This window comes from Papilio xuthus, unplaced genomic scaffold (genome assembly GCF_000836235.2).
Source record: "Papilio xuthus unplaced genomic scaffold, Pxut_1.1 DF825017.1, whole genome shotgun sequence".
Lineage (NCBI taxonomy): Eukaryota > Metazoa > Arthropoda > Insecta > Lepidoptera > Papilionidae > Papilio > Papilio xuthus.
The window spans coordinates 2,607,335-2,628,374 of NW_013533632.1; the positions used below are offsets into that span (position 1 = coordinate 2,607,335).

At 31.0% G+C, this 21,040-nt stretch overlaps 2 protein-coding genes across 3 annotated transcripts in view; both read left to right on the forward strand.

Annotated features, from left to right (window-relative positions):
• Fkbp14 (peptidyl-prolyl cis-trans isomerase Fkb14) overlaps positions 1-16,549 on the forward strand; it is a 34,622-nt gene extending 18,073 nt beyond the window's left edge. Inside the window, exons 2-4 of one of the 2 annotated variants that reach the window (XM_013323772.1) lie at positions 12,988-13,076; positions 14,717-14,970; positions 15,653-16,549. In XM_013323772.1, coding sequence (XP_013179226.1) covers positions 12,988-13,076; positions 14,717-14,970; positions 15,653-15,835 — 526 coding nt within the window. In that variant the 3' untranslated portion in view covers positions 15,836-16,549. 2 annotated transcript variants of the gene reach the window in all.
• A 938-nt stretch (positions 16,550-17,487) lies between these two features.
• Hepa (heparanase-like protein) lies at positions 17,488-20,550 on the forward strand. The gene has a single exon (XM_013324082.1). The coding sequence runs from the start codon at positions 17,607-17,609 to the stop codon at positions 19,146-19,148; it is 1,542 nt and encodes a 513-aa protein (XP_013179536.1). The 5' UTR covers positions 17,488-17,606; the 3' UTR covers positions 19,149-20,550.
• The last annotated feature ends 490 nt before the right edge of the window (positions 20,551-21,040 follow it).

A 21,040-nucleotide genomic window follows, 5' to 3' on the forward strand; every position in this document is an offset into this window, starting at 1 on the left:
TATTTAGCTAGTAATTGTCCATGACTTCTTCGGCGCTGAATAAAAAATCTAATAAAAATAATGCCTATATTACTCGGAATAATGTACCCAAACAGTCAAAGAATGTTTTATTCGGTTCCGTAGTTTTGAAGCTTACAAGCAAACAAACATTTCCGCTTTATAATAAAAGTACAGATAACAATGAAGTGACGTAAGGTAGCAAAAAATTTATAACCTATATATGTCTAAAAATGATTCTGTAACTAATAGCTTACACGTAATTGAGCAGAAAAAAATAACATTTTTGTTTTATATGCACACTAGGTGGCGCCAGATCATGTATGAGAATTAAGTGTACCAATATTAAACTTTATTATATATTTTTTCGTTGCTTCACCAGTCTTTTCTGTGAATCTTTTTATTGGCTTAGGGGCAAAAGGGCATCGGTTCAACTCATGTAATGTACCAACCGCCGCTCATAAACATCCAAAGGATTCTTTACGTTTTTGTGGGATATGTTTTATTAAAACGTAGGGAAGGTAAATTTAGTACTGATTTCAATATAGTCAAGTTCACGTGTATACTTAGCTCTTTAAAAGATTGAGAAAGAATGAGTTACTCACTCGTAAAGAGGACATCTATTTTTTGATACTATTAAAGATGAAAGATTTGATTGTTTGTCTATATTGAAAAGGCTTCGAAACTATTCAACTAATTTGTAAAATTCTTTCACTGTTCGGAAGGTGACACAGGCTACATTCATGACTAGATTTTTTCTATTCCACGCGGCCCAAATCGCGGGCAACTGTTAGTTAAATTCATTTGTATAACAATAATACTTTAACATTATAGTTGTTCCTTTTTAATGACAAAGCAATTATAACATTCATACAAGAGTTTTAACAGTAAACATCCTGTGTAAAGGGGAATTTTAAAATTGCTGTTTAACATCAGCGTAATAAAATAAATTAAGTAGCTACATTATACCAAAGTACATAAATGTGCAATTTGTTTTGTTTTATCACAAAACACCGTAGTAAACACACTCGTAGTCGAGGATGTGTACTCAGAAATGGCCAGTCCTGTACGTTATCGAGTGTCTTTGAAAGTCTTTGTGGTGTCCTTCCCCGTAATACTGTTACAGACTAAAAGCGTTCACTAAACTATGAAATAACGTTCAAACGGTCAGACACTGAAGACGCTTGGGAAATTGACCAATAATGGAGACTTGGAGATAATAGAAAGGCTAAAATAATAGAATAGACGATGAAAGTTGAAATAATAAACATTTTTGTTTTAAAATATGATGAATGTAATAGCAAAAGTTTCTTTCTATTTCGAATTTAGTTTAAAAAAAATAATATAATAATAATATCAATTTAAAAAACATTTGAATAATGTCATTAAGGATTTAATTACAATTAATTAGTAGCATATGTGTGTTTCCATATTATGTTCTATATCTTTGTCAAATTCCATCAAGATCTGTTAAGCCGTTCTGGAGATACCTTCAAACAAACATGCATCCATCTAAACGTTTATAATCTTACCAAATTAAAATATAAGATTTAGAATCTTTGTTAAAAAAGAATTGGTCTTTTAAACCTTATTTAGTTTACAACGTTACAATGCGTTTTTAATAGTCTTTCCTTGTATTACTTATTGCATTTCAAAATATACAGGAAACAATTTCAATTTATAAAGATTTGCTCATTTCACGTTTATTTGATGCCGGCGGAAATCTAGAAGAAACTTCGTCTCAGACCGAACAACTTCTTCGGCGCGGTTCTGTTTTTATCCACTGTATTCGATTTAAAACCGAGATGGAGGCTGCATAACATAGTTTAAAATTCTATAACATAACCGACACATTGGAATAGGTTTTCTGTATAGATAAAACAGAGTACACACAACCCAGTTATAAAATTACATAAAAAAGTTATTTAAAAGTTTTAGCTCAACCAATTTACATGTACAATAAACGTAGATTAAATCGTTAAGAATACAAAGAAGAACGAACATACATACATCTCAAAAACAGTCCTCTTTCCCTCCTACCCTTTTTCTTATAAGGAAAGGATGGGAAGTAGAAATGGACTTTCCGGATGAGAGGATGCATGGAAATGTTTTCTTTCCGTGCATCCTCTCCTCCGTCGATTAAAGGTAGCCAACGCATATGTAATTGCGTGCGTGGGCAACAGTCACTTCGCTATTTCAGCGATTTCAGGTGGCCGCTCGCTCGTTTGCCACCTTATGATGTAAAAAAAACATTACTTTTTTATAAACATCGACATTGAAGTGGTCTGTAACAATGCGTCATAACCTCATAAAGTCGCAAAAACAAGGTGTAAACCAGCTATAAATAATAAATTATCCCTATTTTGTGAATTTGTCTGTGAACATCTGCTTCCAACACTAACGGCGATTTTAAAAATTCATCGGAACGTTATCGTAGTCGCCTTTTGTTATTAATTCGATTTGCGTTTGATATTTAATAATTTAAACAAAACACGCCTATAATCGTTCATTTAATTAACAAGATATAATTAATACCAAATTTTGAAAATACCAATCATCCGGAAAATTAGTTTCAAACATCGATAAATACAAATATAAACCTTACGTAATTGATATAATTATCTAATTCGGTTAAATAGATACGCGAAATAAATAGGATAAAGGTAATCATTAGACTGAAAGAATTAATCAAATGCTTTTAGCATTATTGGTAATTAATAATCCAATTAAATATCTCTAAATGTATGTGATTGCTACAACTGAACTAATTAGTGTTTAATCCGCATTAAATGCCTGTTGTCATCATTGAAGCATTGTGTTGTAAGATTCACTAATGGGTAAGTTGATCCGTGTATAATGGTAGAGCCACTTAGCAATAGGAATTACATTACCCGCTTCATTGGAGAAATGCTACTGTTCTACTGTGTATAAATATACAATCTCGGCAATTCAAAATCTTATTAGTAAATAAAATTCGGATTATAAATGCTTACGAAATTAACAATTTGTTTTTGTCAAATATTTTAAAGTTAAATTAAAAGTTGTAGAAATAGTTATCATACAATTAATATTGTGTAAAATATTTTCGTTTTTTTCTATTTTATAAAATGTATTCTGTAATAATCATTGTCTCGCTTTAACATTGAGTTTTTATGTCTTTAACGCTTTAAATGTTTCGTTAACATATCCTTTTAAATATGAAGAAACTTTCCTTTAAAACTATAACAAAGTGATCGTTGAACCGAAATAATTAAAGCGAAAATCCACTCATAGACTTCGTAGATAACCTAGGTACAGAAATAAGCGGTTAGTAAATTTAAAATAAGCTAGTTACCACTGCCGAAAAAACTATAAAAACATACTGTCATCAAGTATGTTGTATGTTTCGGCAGTGAAAACTGACGGCTATACAACAATTATTTGATGGAAAATAGTTTATCGGAACGAACACAGACACCAAAGTCAATATTGATATCGAATTAAAAGAAGATTTTTTCTAAAATACTATCTTACTATTGTAATTAGATTTGTCGGTTTGTAATTGAGACGACTAAGAGGAGATTTAATGTGAGAAATCTACGTTAAACAACAGCTTTTTTTCTTTTTAGTTCTATATCTTTGCAAAATTTTGGCGAGATCCATGCAACCTTTCTAGAAATACTTTCTGACAAGCATCCACCTATCCAAACATTCACATTTATAGCATTATTAAGATGAAAACGGATCATAAAATAAATAGTAGTTTGCTTTTAATTACATTGGCAGCAATACAACTAATGCCTGCACATCTGGTAAATTTGTTATATTTTTAATCTGTTGATAAAATATTTGACATTCATTATTAAACAGAGAAACCCATGCAAAATTTTATGCCATATTAAATAATTAAAAAAAACTAAAAACACTGGCACAAAAGAGTCGAGATTTGTGCCTAAAGTAAGTTAAAATAAATATTTATAAGTAAAGAATTAGTATATATCCACAAGATCTACGCGAAATAAGCCATGAAAATATAAACTGATAAATAAGATGTACGATATTTTGTTCCTGTCACTGAGGCCACATTTTGTGTCTTGTGAGAAATTTCTAGCGCCCGCCTGACGTTGTGTGTGTCAACAATATCAACAGATTGAAATTTATTGCAGCGCGCCCAACGGGGCGCGATTATGATGCTTTCAGTTGGATTTAATAACTAACCAACAATAAATGTTGATTTTTGGAACATTAATTGAAACATTATGAAACATTTAATAGCAACTATCATTATCACCATGTCTTTCCACGTCGTTCAATACACAATCCTCTTTTACACAATTTATTCATCCTTTATTAGGTCTTGCTTCTATTAATAACATACCATACCATTTTCTTAAAGGCCAGCAACGTATCTGCAGTTCCTCTGGTGTTGCAGATCACAATAGGTTTCGTTGATCACCTCGTTGTTCCCGTCGCTCGTTTGCCCCCTTCTTTTATATATAAAAAAATAACTTTTGTATGTATAAAAAACCTCACTTATTTTAGTAAAATCTTTGAAGTAATGAATTACTGTAGAATAGACGAAGGTCAGAGACTAACAATTATGTTATTTAGTAAAGCTAAATGTCTCGACGTTGTTTCTAAAACAAATAGAGTAAATTAGCAAGGGCTTTCTAGATATTAAATTTGTATGTTTTCAATTAATTACGAAATATAGTTAGACACAAAATACAATAGCAATAAACGGGTTCTCAGTGATTACTTTAGTGTTAATTGTTTTCTGCTACGAGTATGATTAAATGTTAAATGGTATAGTTGATTTAGAGAAATAAATATGGTAGACTAGTAGTCGCCCGTGACTCCGTCCGCGCGTAATTAAAAAAACATCATCATTATATTTTTCTTCCAGACCATGTTCTACATCTATTCCAAGTTTCAGCGAGATCTATTCAGTTTTTTACATGGGAAAAAGAAAAGGACTGTTTTAGGGTTTTCCCGGCAGTTATTCGAATTTTTTCACCTTTTATACCTTCCCTATACCTCCACGAATATTTCAAGACCAAGGTAAGATAAATGCATTCAGCCGTTCTGGAGTTTTAAGGAGACTAACAGTAATTGATTTTTATAAATACTTTATTTATTAATTTCATAACTAATAAAATACCCAAGCTTAGATATTAACGAACAGCAATTGATTTTAATGTATTATAGAATATAGATAGAAGAAATCCTTGCTTCATTTTATAAAAAGCGCCATCTTTAAGGTTTTTATGCTTTTATCATAGACGCTAATTAATTAAAGTTTCAGATTCTTGAAATCTCATTCCAATGCGACTTGCAGACCAAATAAACCTTTATTACGTAATTCAAAAGCACATCGTGATTAGACATCTTTGCAATATGGAACTTTTGCATTGAAAGCTCTCTTCCTTTATCTCGTCGGCTTGTATTCGTGACGTGAAAGTTTTTTTAAGTTGTTTATGTTATTTGTCGAATAAAAAAAGTTAGCCGTAGGTTCTTTTCCTTTGAGTTTTTGTTTTCGTGAAATCTTTCATGCGTTTTTATATAATCTTTGACGCGTTTTGGTATACATATAAAATGCATCTAATTTTAATGTTTAGTTTTCTTGTGTTAAAAATTATAAAACTAAATATGAGATACATTATTTTATAATAGTTACGTTAAATTATTATCAGATTAATTTATCAGATAACTTTATTGTGCATATGACGTAGAAACGTTCAAAGGAGTATTTGCTGTAATGTTCTTGCTATTCTTTTTTAAAGAAATAACTTTATGAAGAAAAAATCTATGCGTTTTACAAGAGTTAATTAGAAAACAAGGGATGTTGCGTTTCCTATAAAGAGATTGTTACTATCACTGATAAAATATATTGCATTTATTTTCCATATAATTTTTCTGTTTATACGCTGTTTCCTGTTTGCGTTCATTAGTTAATATTTACCTAAAATACTGTATTCAAAATTGTAATTAATTCATAGAAATGTCCATAATTGAATTTGCCATCGGCAATAACGCAAATAAAAGCATATAACAATGATGTGCGAGGCAGCATCAAAGGATTATCGAAAAGCTTGATATCATATGAAAAAAAACATTTTGCTTAATTGATTGCGTTTACGTCGAATACAATTTTAAGTGATGAAATTTAATAAAATTGCATCCGACTCATCGAATTTTATGTAAAAAAATAAGCTCAAAAAAGGCAAAGACGATTTATTTTTTATATTTTAAATTTTATGATTATGTAACCAAGTTTTAAATATGTCAAGCCAACGTAACTTGTTCTAAGTAATTTTCTTGACATTGTAGTGCCGTCGGAATATTTTACAAAGCGTAGACGGCTTAAATTTCTAGAAGTGCTCGTTCATTCTGAATTTATAGCCGCAAACTGATATCGGTGCCAAAAAAAAATTTAAAATTTTCGTTACTGTTTTACCTTACTGCATAGCAACAAAATGTATACTCTTTATTCTGATTGCAACTCGATTAATATACGAAATCGTTATTTGAAGTATTGCAGTTCAGGTCTAGAATTTCTTGTACAAGTCTAGAAGTCTAGAAAATATAAATGAAGAGCATGAATTTTCAAGAAGTGGAATGTTTTAAAGATAAAATAGAAAAAGTAAACTTTATATTTTTGAGATGTGACGAAGTCTGTCTGATATTTTATTAAGTACGATGGGTAAGGGGGTTGCGGCTGGGGGTGTGGGGTGTGAAAAATTCAACGTTAGCAGGCGCGCTCGGCTGCCCTCCTACAGGACGTGACGTAGCTTTTATAAAAATAGTTATTTATGGTTCTTGGCTCCTTATGCCATTTAACTTAAACTAGGCCACTTTAAAGATTAAACGGAAAATGTGTTACACCACACTTGATCATAGTCATTCCTTAAGGAATTCGCAATTATTACAACTTTGAAAAATATTTTATCTGTGTACTTTTAGACCTTATTAGTTAGAAATCCTTTGGCGCGAATGACGTGCTTTCGTTGCAAAGTCCAGTGTCAGAATGAATAGTGAGGGGACATAAACGTCGACATTTTAGTAAGGCTAGTGTTGTGCCAGTACTCCGGCACAGTGTCGGATTTTCTTCTTAATAGATAGATTGAAAAATCGCTGTTTTTTAATTAGTGAAATTACATGAACGTATGATAATTAGTTTTGACACTTTTAAAGATATTCAGAGTTTATTTTAATTATGTAGGAATATTCTTTTGATTATTGTTTTGAAATAAATTCAAGAAAGTTTTGTATGAACACGAAAGTTCTTTGATATTACCAGCCAACGAGCCGGGAACGTGCAAACAAAAATTAATTAGCGCCTCTGTGGCTACCTATTTTAACCGAGTTCTACCTACATCTGGCTATTATAAAGAGAGAATTCACGCTTCTTATCAACTTTGAAAAAAAAAACTTAAATTGCTTAATATAATTTCAATTAAAATGTTATAACCTTCAGACCTTTTTATTTTTACAAGATCGAAAGTAAAGGTTTTCCTTGCCAATTAAAAGATTTGACCAATTTAAAATTTCCTAACTTAATCGATCGTTAGCGAACATAATAGCGACCAAAGACGACGTATCTATAATCTGTACAGTTAACTACATAAATATGGAGACATTTACAAAACTTTAGAAAATTGTATTACCCTTCGGTTATAAATATACGTATGCGCGTGAAAAAGCTACTCTGTCCGCACTGAATCAAAAAAAAACCTATCTGTTCTTCCAGACTATGTTATACATCTAAGCAAAATTTCACCAATTCCATATAGCCTTTTACACCTTCTAACAAACATCCATCCATCCAAACTTGCATTTACAATATAAGTAAGGTAGTAAGAACTTAATAGTTGACTTTAATTTTGTTAAAGTTGTGTTTACAATGTAGTGCGTTCATCTTTTATTCTCTTCCCTGAGCTTATAAATTTTTGAAGAAGTCCCCGCGTTGTGCGCATAGCCCATAAAAGTTATATTCTTACAACTTTACTTCCTATCACAACGTGTTCTAGAATATTATCCCAGTAGAGTAAGAAAACTCAATTTCATTTTAATGTCTTTAAATCTCTTCATGAACTTGAACAGTTAAAGTTACAATCGTATCTACTACGTCATTATTCTTATCCAGAAGTACGTGTTAATATCAAAATTTCATTCAATATTTCCATTTTACTAAGGATAGCATTATTCGTATTACGACAATTATTTGTAAGACACACTTCGTATTACATATAGTGTAAATTCATCCTCTTTGGTAGCACAAAAGAGCAGAAGCAACCAAGGAGATTGAGTTGACCTTGAAAACTGAGGAGCCTAGCACGAAAATTTGCGAATTAGTCATTAGTAAAATTTTTTATACTTGTCGATGTGCTGTCGATTGTCGCAAATAATCATTCTGGGACCTGTCTTTGTGGAAAACATAGGTGAAAACAAGTGATGAATCGATATTATATGCTCCAAAAGAGGTTTAATATACCTTTTTAAAATATACGATGTTATAGTCTACATTGTTTTATCATAAAACGATGAATCACAGATGATACAGGTCACAAAAAATATATCTCATTTATGAAGTATATGACAAAACATTTGGAAAGTGAATGATGCTCGTTTGCGAATCGAAAGTGTAAATGGTAAGAGCGGGTCGACACAAACGGAGTGAAAACCATTGTTTGACAACGAACTTTCACCATACCCAACATATGACGTGGCTCTTTAGATATAGTAAGTATCACATATAAGAAGCGGATGCAAATAAATAAGGAATTGTGTTGGTTCTTTATTAAATTTTGATGTAATTTGGTTGTTCTTTAGACGCCCACATTGTTTTATCTAATCAACTTATATATGGGAATGTAAGTATGGATTTTTATTAGAAGATATCTCCAGAACGGCTGAACGGATCTCAATGAAATTTGGCATAGATATAGAACACAGTCTGGAAGCACACATTAACTACTAATTAAGATTTCTTTTATTTCTGCACGGGAGGAGTTCCGGGCGATAGCTAGTATATAAACAGTTTGTTCAAAATAACGTCAAATATTAAAAAATTACTAAAGTTTAGTTCTGTGTTAGTGTAATTTTTTTCTCATACGCCAAAGTCGTCATATAGTTTCAGAAATATAAAGATGTAACAAATATAAAGTACACTATAAATAAGGTTCTAGGGGTGTTTCGAAATTAATGGCAGAGTATAATGGTCGCGCGGGCGCATTTTGTCCGATAATTGACTCCAATGGAACACAATAGTGACATGATTGGATCTTGTTGATAATGTTTGTAACAAAAACTTATCGCTAGCGTTCCCATTACAATCTGGATGATACTGGTTAAACTACAGATCGGATTTATTACTAAAGTTTAACTTGTCACTTAAAGATATAATATCCTTCCTAAAAACTAATAATCTATACATACATATAAATATAATTGGAGTGTCTGTAATATTGAAACAACAATTTTTACTACATGTATATGAATATATAAACGATACATACACCAAAACAACATTTTTACAATTTTTGTCCGTCTGCCTGTTTGTTCCGGCTAATCTCTGATATGGCTGGACCGATTTTGATGATCCTTTTATTGGCAGGTAGCTAATGTATTAAGGAGTAACTTAGGCTAAGTTTATTTTAGACAAACTCTTTTATTTTAGAAAAATAAAGTAATGTTGCAATGACTAAGTACTGTCCAGTATCACGTGCAGCTCTGACAGTTATTCAAAAGTTTGTAAAAAATATAATCACCATCTTTGGAATTCAAAACGTTCGTTTAACTGGTTCATAGTGGCTGTCGATTAAAATTCCTTTAAAATATTTACTTTAGAAAAATGTATGTAGCCGGCATATTGCTAATTTTTAAAAGAAATTGCACCTGCCACTACTTATAGCTTCAAGAAAATATATTAACTCCTGAACTATTAGATTAGTTCAATAATTTAATTCACACTCAATCCGTAAATATTCTTTTGAAGAAAACACAAATGCACTGAAATTACATACTTTAATATACATAAAAAAATCTCATTTGTGTTCTCAAATATTAAAACGGAGAAATGTTTCACAATATTTGGATGGATACGTGTTCTAAAGCTAATTGATGTGTTAAACGACAATTATATTCATCGTTTTTCTTACGAAACTACTAACGTAACAAGAAATCTAATATTTTAATTTGAAATTACGCAACACATCGCATCACGTCTAGACATGTGACTAATGTTATGCAATACAAGGATCCGTTTAGACGCGATTAATTTAATCAATCTTACTTTCTATTTTAATATTACTTTCAATTGTTTTTAATTAATTACAACTAAGAGTTTTTTTTTTTTAATTTTATTTTATATCATAGATTTAAGACTTTATGTAATCATAGAAATAAGGATGTAAATTAATTAAACGTATCTATTAATTAAAAACCCCATCCATTAAGAGTATACTTTTCTTTTACAAATGTATTTTGACAAAAGACCGCATACAAATGTATGCGGTCTTTTGTGGTTACAACGACATATCACAGATAATATTCAAATATTCGCTATTTTTTTTTCGATTTAAAAATAATAAGTTTATCAGTCGTCAGTATTTTAACTGTTACCGCGTAACTCCGCTCCTGGTGTTCCAATTTTGATTTTTTAAGATTTAAAAACACAATTTTAAAATCCTATCATCCTTTGTAATACAGATATACATAAATGTCTACTGACCATATTATGTATATATTTTTTATATTATTATTATGAGGATGGAAACGTGCAAGCGACCACCTGAATTTCCGGAAATAACGAAGCGAACACTGACCATAGACATCAGAAAATGCAGATGCGTTACCTAACTTTGATCAACGGAGGAGTGGACGCATAGGATAGGGAAATATTGTCTTTCTGTGCGTCCCAAATCCACTTCCCCTTCCCATCCACCTTAGAAAAGTGTGGGGAGGGAACTTATATGCAACAATAGTTGAGGAAAACCAAACTGTAGACCATGGTACCACTAGGTAACAAGTTTTAGACTCCCGCATATAAAATGCTAAACATAACTATTATACAAAGAAAAATAATTAATTAATATATTGATTTAATTATCTTAAACCTTAATTCGACGAAATTTTTTGTAACATTAAACTGTTTTTTTTTGTATTATAAATTCCTACTTACGTAATTTTCTCTAAACTAGTTTTTTCTTAATTAGTTATTCTTCACACTGGACACCATTGAATTAAGGGTCAATAGCCTTATTTCCGTGAAATGCCAATAAAATAGTCTTGTCCGAGCCTTTGTTTAAGTATAGAACATTTGAGATGTCCACAACCATTCGCCTCCGGTCTCTGTTAGAGTTCTTTAGGGAACTTTGTTTCTCAATTTAAAGTTTTCTTTTAAAACTACCGAGTAGTTTAATAAGCTGGCAACGGGAGCATTTCTACAACGTTTATTTTATAAAAAATCTATTGTCCAGTCTGAAGAGAACTAATTATAGATTTTTTAACTGTACAAATTTGCATAATTAAACTATAATTTGAATTTATAAAAATTTATTGTATGCTAGCTGTCGCCCGCGACTCCTGCGCGGAATAAAAAACACTTATTTTGTATCCTATATGTTCTTCCGTGTTCTACAATTGTATTAAATTTCATAGAAAAAAACATTCAGTCGTCTAGAGATACTTTCAAACAAACATTCATCCATTTAAACATTCGCATTTGAAATATCATTAGTAAGATTTAAAACTCTTGATAACATTATAATTCAAAACTGTATTGTGAATAATGGAAGCATGGAATTTACATTTAAATGCCTCGTCTAGATTATTATGCATGATATACATTCATGGCGTTGTATTAATATCAAAAACAGACTTATGAACAATCTGTGTGTTGCAGGAGACAAATATAAGATATAATTGTCCTTGTCGTTTGTATAAAGGGCTCTTTGTAGTGCGGATTGACAATAAATTTAACAACGATTCGAATATAAACGATTTTGTCGTCTGTTGGTCGAACAATAGAATTAGTTATTTTAGCTTGTAAATTTTCTAAATAAACGAACAAAGTAACGACGTCCAAAAAACAAAATAATTTTTCACTGATTATATCTGTCGCTGCGCTTTCGTCAGCGCGTAATTAAAAATAAAACTTAACTATAAGCCTATGTGTTCTTCCAGAATATGTTCTACATCTATGTCAAATTTCCGCGACGTCCGTTCATCCGTTGTGGAAATCAGATCAGATCTTCTAACAAACATCCATCTATCCATCCTAACTTTCCGATTTATAATATTAGCAAGATATTGAAGTATGAAGATAAGTATAATCTATATCTGAGCTTTATATTATGTGGATATCCATAGTATATTGCGATATTTCACATGCACCGTACGATATGCACGCAAAACTGTTGTTGCGGACAAAGGCCTATATAATAGTGTTATTCTACGAGGGGATTTATCTGATGTTCCGGTCACATTGTCGAAATATATGGACAACCTGTGTCCGCACAACCGTTAAATATAACTTACGCGTATGCAGATTATACTACAGTCTGTGCTATTATATTGGATAAATAGTAAAAAAAAAGTTAGAATGTCATAAAATATATAAACTGTCGTATAGTAAACATATTTCAAATAACTCTGTAACGTTAATAGACTGATCAGAAACACTAATAAAATGTAAAAATTGCACTAAAAATGTCTTTAGTAATTAAGAATGTATTATATTTTCTAATGAAACGTAATATTTAACATAAAAATAATCATACATATTTCTTGTTTGATTCCAACTAAGGTCTAGGCTTGTGCTAGGATATGTTTCACGCCAATAGTGGTGGGGTTGGAACCTACGGTCACGATCGAAAACTATTCCTATTCGGTCATAAATATTCATACACAACCCTGCTATCAGTCAGGCAAAATGTGGAGACAGGAAAAGTCGATGACCAATTAGATTTCATGATTGCATATCTAATTTGTAATTTTTCATTGTTCCAGCTATGACCGCGACCAGCCGTTCACATTCCAACTTGGCGTGGGTCAGGTGATCAAGGGATGGGACCAGGGCTTAGTTGACATGTGTGTTGGTAAGTTTCCCTTTTTATTTTAACTTTACAATTTGTAAACTAACATTAAGACTGCATTATACACTTAAAATCTTTTACAAATCCATTCTCTATTTAATTGCTTTTGTTCAAATTGACTGGGGCGACCAGACATTTAACTCTTAGGTCCCTTTTAGATAAATGTATTGCGTTAAATATTAAACGCGTATAAAATTTATGAGGCCATTTGCCGAGCGTGTATTTACGAAATGCCTGTGTGGGTTTGCACAGAGCACTTCCTTGCTTCTAAAAAGATGGGATACCAATCAAAATCAAATCCATTTTCAATTAATGTAACTCTTATTCTAATAATTAGTTTATTTTTAATCGCTTCCTAACTAAAACGCATCCATTATTATTCGGATTTGGAATTTGAAACAATTGTAGTGAAAAATAATATTTGACAAGCGATCTACTCAAGTTACGCAAATGAAGGGTTAATTATAAGATTAAAGGTGCATTAGGTCGGCGAATTGCAAACTTTTTTAATAGCATTTTATAAGTCCAACAAAAAAATCGATTTCTGCGTTACGATAGTTTGTGTAGACATTCGAATCTCACGAATTTTTATTAAAATGAATGCTAAATGCTAAAAAAGAATTGTCACATCGGACCCAAGACATATTTCATTTTGACGAATGAATAATAAATAAAAAATCACTAGAAGAAATAAAAAGCTGTAATGAATACATTTTTACCATCTTTCGTAATGACTCGTAGTTTGATGTCTTCGTAAACTGTTGGGCTACAAAATAAAATCTATTTTTTAATATGTAAAATAGCTATTGTTCCAAACTGGTAGATCCCACAGCTTTAGGCATATTATACGGATACGCAACCATGGCATTATCGCGTTCCAATATCAATGAAACACTTCAATTACCGACCGCTCTCTTGTAATTTATGCCTAGTTTAAATAGTTGTGTTTTCATCGGCACAATTTGATTTGATAAAAAGAGATAATGACTTCTCATTAATGCTATTGCAGTAACAATTGTTTTGTAAAAAACATTTTCCTTTATAGATAGATGTTTGTAATTAATCGGTGCTTATGTTTAATGTACGATCATACTGCACCATCTATCGTCAGCGTTATGAACTAATTGCAAAATACGTTGGTATGAAAAAACTAAGGACAAATTTCAATTCTTTACTAAGATCATATACAACATATAAATAAATGCACATTTACATACTAATTTAGTAAATCATTTTTTTTATTTTTTTTTTACTAAACATTGACTATATTCCTTATAAAATCAAAAATAAGAATAAAGTCTATCATCATCAATATCCAGACCATTCTTTAAATAAGATAAAAGACAATATATCAGTATTAGTAGATTTATTTGTTCAATGTACATTGAACAAATAAATCTACTAATACTGATACACATCGCATCGCTATAAGAGGTCAATTTTTAATCTAAATTAACTTGACGACTTCTCTTTGCTGGCATCGAAGAAAGAAATTGTAAATTTTCGCTTTAAAAAGTATAAATAAATCAATTAAAAACACAGACTCTTTACTACTTACGACATTTTTATATAATTTCATAAATATGTAAGTGTTTTATTTCAAACAACCTATTAGTTAATCATATTACTTTTTTTTCTTACAGGTGAAAAACGTAAACTGACCATCCCATCATCCCTCGGCTACGGTGAACGTGGGGCCGGCAATGTGATCCCTCCCCATGCCACTCTCTACTTCGAAGTCGAGTTGATCCACATTGGCGATTCCCCACCAACCACCAACGTGTTCAAGGAAATCGACGCCGACAAGGATAACATGTTGTCCCGAGAAGAAGTGAGTATAGAATTAGCGTTTCAAGCGATGGACTCTGACGGCGACAAAGAACTATCGCGCGAGGAGGTCAGTCCCCGATGGTTTCTTTGGTGGAGGAAGGAATAAAGTCATCCTTGCCACTGTCGCTGTTTTTTCTTAACTAAAGCTTGTATTCTTATTTGCACTCTACAAATATGCTAGCGTATGCTTATTGTGTTGTATTCATTGTCAAACTAAAAACTTATCTTTTCAAATGAACATGACAGTTTACATTTATAATATAGCATGGAATAATTAACTTTTCCTATCGCATTTCTTACTATCCCTTTAAATTATAATCTTATTATCTTATTACCATACATTACTAAACTTAATATATTTCAATTCTCTTAACACTGAAATTATATTAATCCGCTCGTTTATTTAATTGCCTGTGGAACTCCGTTCCCAGTTTGACGGAACTAGTCTTCGCCATGCAACTTAACAATAATATTGTATTTACAATAGTTAAATTAAATAAAAAATACTATGATCTTTACATTTACTTGGAACTATTTTAACAAAACCAATGCATATATCAGATATACAGATTTTATGTTTGTTTAATGTGTTATAAAGCACTTGAGAAATTAAGTTTTAAACTTCTTAATAATGACATCAAGCAATTCTCAATCTATTTTCCTTATTGATAATATTTGAATATTATTATACATAAATTAATAAGTAATATTAAAAATATCTTTATTAACTCATTGGTTTTAACTTGCAGGTAAGCGAGTACTTGAAGAAGCAAATGGTACCAGCCGACGGTGCCGAAATGAGCGAGGACATCAAACAGATGCTTGAAAGCCATGACAAGCTTGTCGAGGAGATCTTCCAACACGAGGACAAGGACAAGAATGGCTTCATCAGCCACGAAGAGTTCTCCGGACCAAAGCACGACGAGCTATAAACAGTTCATTTAGAAATAGCCGCTTCCTTACTCAATATTGTTACTCAAATTGGATGCGGATTTTAAGACTTTATAAATAATTAATCTTCGTTTTAAAAATTTAAAATTTTTCATAACGGTTTTTCTTTTTTTTATAATATCTCTTTATGATTTTATTATTTAGTAAATTAAAAATTTAGGACATTTATTTTTAGACAGAGGTGTGTTTAATAAACAATATTTGTTGGTACGATTGTACTTAGTTGTTCTAAGTTGTTGGTGTATCTATGATCTATGAGTTTGTTATAATTTAAGGTAAAATCTTTGTATGTTTTACTGATTACGTTATGTATCTATATAAATAATATGACTTATTGGAACATATAACCATTACCGATATAAGCTGTTAAACATAAGAACTATCTCATTATGCATCTGTAACTTTCGTAACTTTACAATTTAATTCATAACAAAATGTCTTTTAAATATATCCATTAATCGGCGCCATATTATGGATTAAGTAAGACTGAATCAATATTATTTAACATAAGATGGATTGTCAATTTTTTTGTCAATGTATCGCTTCAATTTAATAAATAAAAACTTGAAGATTACAGTGCATTTAATGATCTGAAAATAATCATGTATCGCTAATTTAAAGTACAGATTATGTATGAATTCAATAATTAAATTAAAACAATTTGATCATTATGGTATATCAATAAACATACTCCCTAAAACTGTTTTTTCTTCTTCCCTAATCTCCTAATCAATTGTACAATACGAGGCAAAAACTATATTTTAAATATATTTAAAGAAGTAATCCCCACTACAAGAGTTGCCTCGAGGCACAGACCGGTAACACACGACGTGTGTGGGCACACAGCGAAAAATATGACAAAGTTAAAAATCCTAAATACTCTCTAGATTTTTATGAATTTATAAAATTTGCCTGATATTAAAATCCTGGCCAAAAATATGACAAAGTTATCAAGAGGGTGACACAAGATTTATCGATATTGCAACACTTTTCATAAGTCTAACCAACTAATGTCATTTAAAAATTAAACCCTACATTTTGTACTTATCATATTATACATTGCTTTCTCCACGCTGAGTACCTTATCCCTACTCTATATTCTTTAATTTACTTTCCAGTACTTTAAACTCTTTGAAATTATGTTCATCTGTGAAATTTTGCTGTCAAGCCATTGACAGCGACAATAACCGTCTAACCACTGACTTGCCATTTATAATGTACCTAATTATCCAATACTTTTGTTGAAATAACCAAAAAATAACAGTAATCCATTGGATTGAAATCTATTATATTTGTGGGTTATTTTTACATAAGCAAGCATGTTATTTGTAAGTAAATATTTTAACTAAATATAGTTCATGATTTTGTGGTGTGAATAAGAATTGAATTTTTAAAACTGAAGAAGAAAGAAGAAAATGAACTCGGGTTTTTAATAATTTTTAATTAACTAAATACAAAGTGCATACAATTAAACTTTTACATGAAACCCTTATTTTACAGTTAAGACTTGTGACTAGAGAAACAGTTTTTTTCTCGAATTTGAACCTAATACTGGTCTAATTTGGCAACACCAATTTGTTTGCTACATTTCATTTCTGCAATTTCTGCAAAGCTTCAATTCTGCACCTACTCTTTGGTAGTTTTATACTCTGTGCTTGCAGCATTTGCGATTTGGTTTGAAATTAATCAATAGTGGTGGCTGAAGAGGTGAGCAGTAATTCTTGCGTATAGGGGACATCTTATTTAAACAAAATGGTATTCGGTAAACGTATTGCATTTCTATGTGCAATAGCAGTTTTGTGTGACATCGGATTGTTTCTCTTCTTTGTTGGCTACAATAGTCGTTTCGACTGCTACGTTACAATTGATGAACATCAAGAAATCGATATCATTTTACCGGACAACTTTCTAAGTATCGGCATCGATGCCTCTGAATTACAAGATTATCATAAGGTTGATTTTGGTAAACTACGTTTCCAAAAACTTGCTACAGCATTACAGCCTGCACGTTTGAGAATAGGCGGTACAATGTCTGATCGACTCATTTTCAGTCCGAAAGATAATCCTCACTTCTCTTGCAATGAATGTGCATCTAATATTTCAAAAGTTGAATGCCATGCCATAAAAAAAATGTGCAAAAATAAAGAGCAACCGTTTTTCGTATTAACCGGAAAAAAGTGGTCAGAAATAAATGAATTCTGCAATGCTACTGGAATAAAGCTTTTGTTTGCTCTTAATTTATTGTTGCGTGATAATCACGAATGGAATAGTGACAATGCTGTTGAGTTGTTCGAATATTCAAGCCAAAGAGGCTACAAAGTTGATTGGCAGCTTGGTAATGAGCCAAACTCTCTACACCATATATTCCATGTCACTGTAACTCCAAAGATGTTGGCCCATGATTTCAAAAAATTAAGGCATGTTCTGGACCAACATGGGTACAATAATTCACTATTAGTTGGTCCAGATACAACAAGACCACAACCAAACTGTCATAATTGCCTACAGTACATGATTGACTTCCTTGATAATGGATCTGATGTGATAAATGTAAGATCATGGCATCAATATTATTTAAATAGTAGAACGGCTAAACTTGAAGATTTCTGGGATCCGAAAACCTTTGATTTACTCAATGATCAGATAATTACTATGAAAAATAATACAATGAATTACAATAATATACCAATGTGGTTAACCGAGACAAGTAGCTCATACGGTGGAGGTGCTCCGGGATTATCTAACTCTTATGCTGGAAGTCCATTATGGCTTGATAAATTAGGTCTCTGCGCTAAACACAACATAACAACTGTAATAAGACAAAGTTTCTTTGGTGGTAACTACAGTTTGGTGGATAACAAATTGGAACCATTGCCAGATTGGTGGGTCAGCATATTATATAAGAAACTTGTAGGCAATAAAGTATTGCATGTTGACTGTAATTGTACACCTATGCAGAGAATGTATGCTCACTGTACCAACAGGAAATATACCAATGATACAACGGCTATAACTATATATGCTATTAACTTAGAACTGGTTAAAGCCAGGTTTTTTTTGAATGGTACAGCTATAAAAGGCAAGAATTTAGATATTGATGAATTTGTAATAAGTACTCCTTCGAATAACAGGAATACCAAAACGGTACTACTCAATGGCTGGCCATTATTTTATGAGAATTCAATGCCCGATTTAGACCCTCATCATATAAGATATGGTACGATTATATCACTGCCACCATATTCTATTGGCTTCTGGGTTGTCAAAAATACTTTGATAAAGAAATGCGAGTAACTTCATTCAACAAAAGATCTTGGTGTGTTACAAGGAATCTTATTAGTTTTCTCATGGACCTAATGTTTTGATTATTTCCTAAGAGTTTCAAAGTTATTTAATGAATGCTTTGTAACTGTTCAAACTAATAGATCTCTCAGTGATTATTTGTTACTAGATTGTATTAAGTTACTGTTAATTTTAATTTAGGCTTAAAATTAAGCTAAATAGGTGCTGTTTAATTATACAGGATGTCCCATTATGTATATCACACTGAGATTTACTACTGTTATTTTTTGTACTTAACTTTTTTTACTTAAAATGTGAGGCATTTCACCAACTACCATTTGCAAATTTGTATTTAAAATTGTATTATATCATAGAATCAGGTCTTTTTTAAGTATGTATGAATCTCTTCCACTATTCAGATGGGCTATTATATAAAAAGTTTAAATGCAGTTGAAGCCATTTCAGTAACATTTCAACATTCAAGCTGTAGTAAACTGCTGTGTGATATAGCTTGGGTCAACTTGTATAGCATTTATGTTTTTTTTATATTTCATAAAGAAATTGAAACATTCTTCTTTTTTAAATGTTTTGTATCTTTTGATATATGTTTTTAAATCTAGTCTTCTAGACATTGTGGATAAAAAAAAATGTTTACATGTTCAGTGCCACCAACTTGTCTTGAAAGTTAACTCTTGTATGCTTTGATAATAATTAATGTCATATATACCTAGGCATAGGCCATATAGGCACTATAAGTATAAAAGGGCTAGGTGGTATCACAATATACAAATGAATCTTCTATATATATCTACAAATCTTTTTAACATTTTCTTCTTATTGGAATTTATGGATATTGGAATTTAATGTTTTTATTAGTGTAGTTATAAAATATGCCTATTGTGAACTAAAAGCCAATAATTATAAATATAAGAACATTTTCATCTTATATATGTTACTGTGAAAGCCAAAACTTCGGTAAACAAACATCACAAAATTTTCTTGGATGTCACTAGAAGTAGTTGCTAAATGTTAGAATATACTTTGAGTCTGTAGAGTAAGAATTCATTGTCAAGTAATATGTTTACTACATCTAGTACATTATTATTTATAACATTGCTTGATCGTAGCACCTTTGACATTGTGATACGGTCTTGTTAGTGCATGTTACATTTCATCATTGTTTACAATTAACTTCAACGACTATGTTCATTAGTCAAGGAGATGTCTTGTATGTGACATTGAAACGTATTTAGCTCAAGCATGATAAGGCACATATGTGAAATATTTCAATATATCTCATATAAGTAATCATACGAGATCTGTCTCTTAGTATTTACTCAGATCTGTTTAAAAAATGCATTTTTAATTAAAATAATGTAGTTGTGTACAATATACATTTATTTTAATTACTATTAATTCTTATTGATTGTTATTTTTTACCTCTTTGATGCAATTTTTGAATGTTTGTGGAAGAAGACGAAATAGTATAAAAATGTAAATACTAGCTTTTGTCTGCAACTCCGTCTGCGCGGATACAAAAAGGAATCAAGATAATAAAAATGTTCTTAAAAATGTAAATCCAATGTCTGTCAAATATTATTAAAAAAATTGTCACTCCAGCCGTTTAATGTTGAAAAACATAAATGTCGGTGCACATTTATCAGATCAGTAAGGGAATTATTCGTAAGCACAAATACAACAAAATTATTGTTTTCCCAAAATTTTTAAATTTTATATCCTAAAAGATTTTATAAATTATTGCGAACAAGTTGTGATCATTTAATTAATATTTGAGACTGACTAGATCTAGAATATTAATTTTTCTATTGTGTCAAACAGTACTTTTTTATTCATTTTTAATATGCATTATGTGAGTATCGATGATTACTTAATTATTTATACTA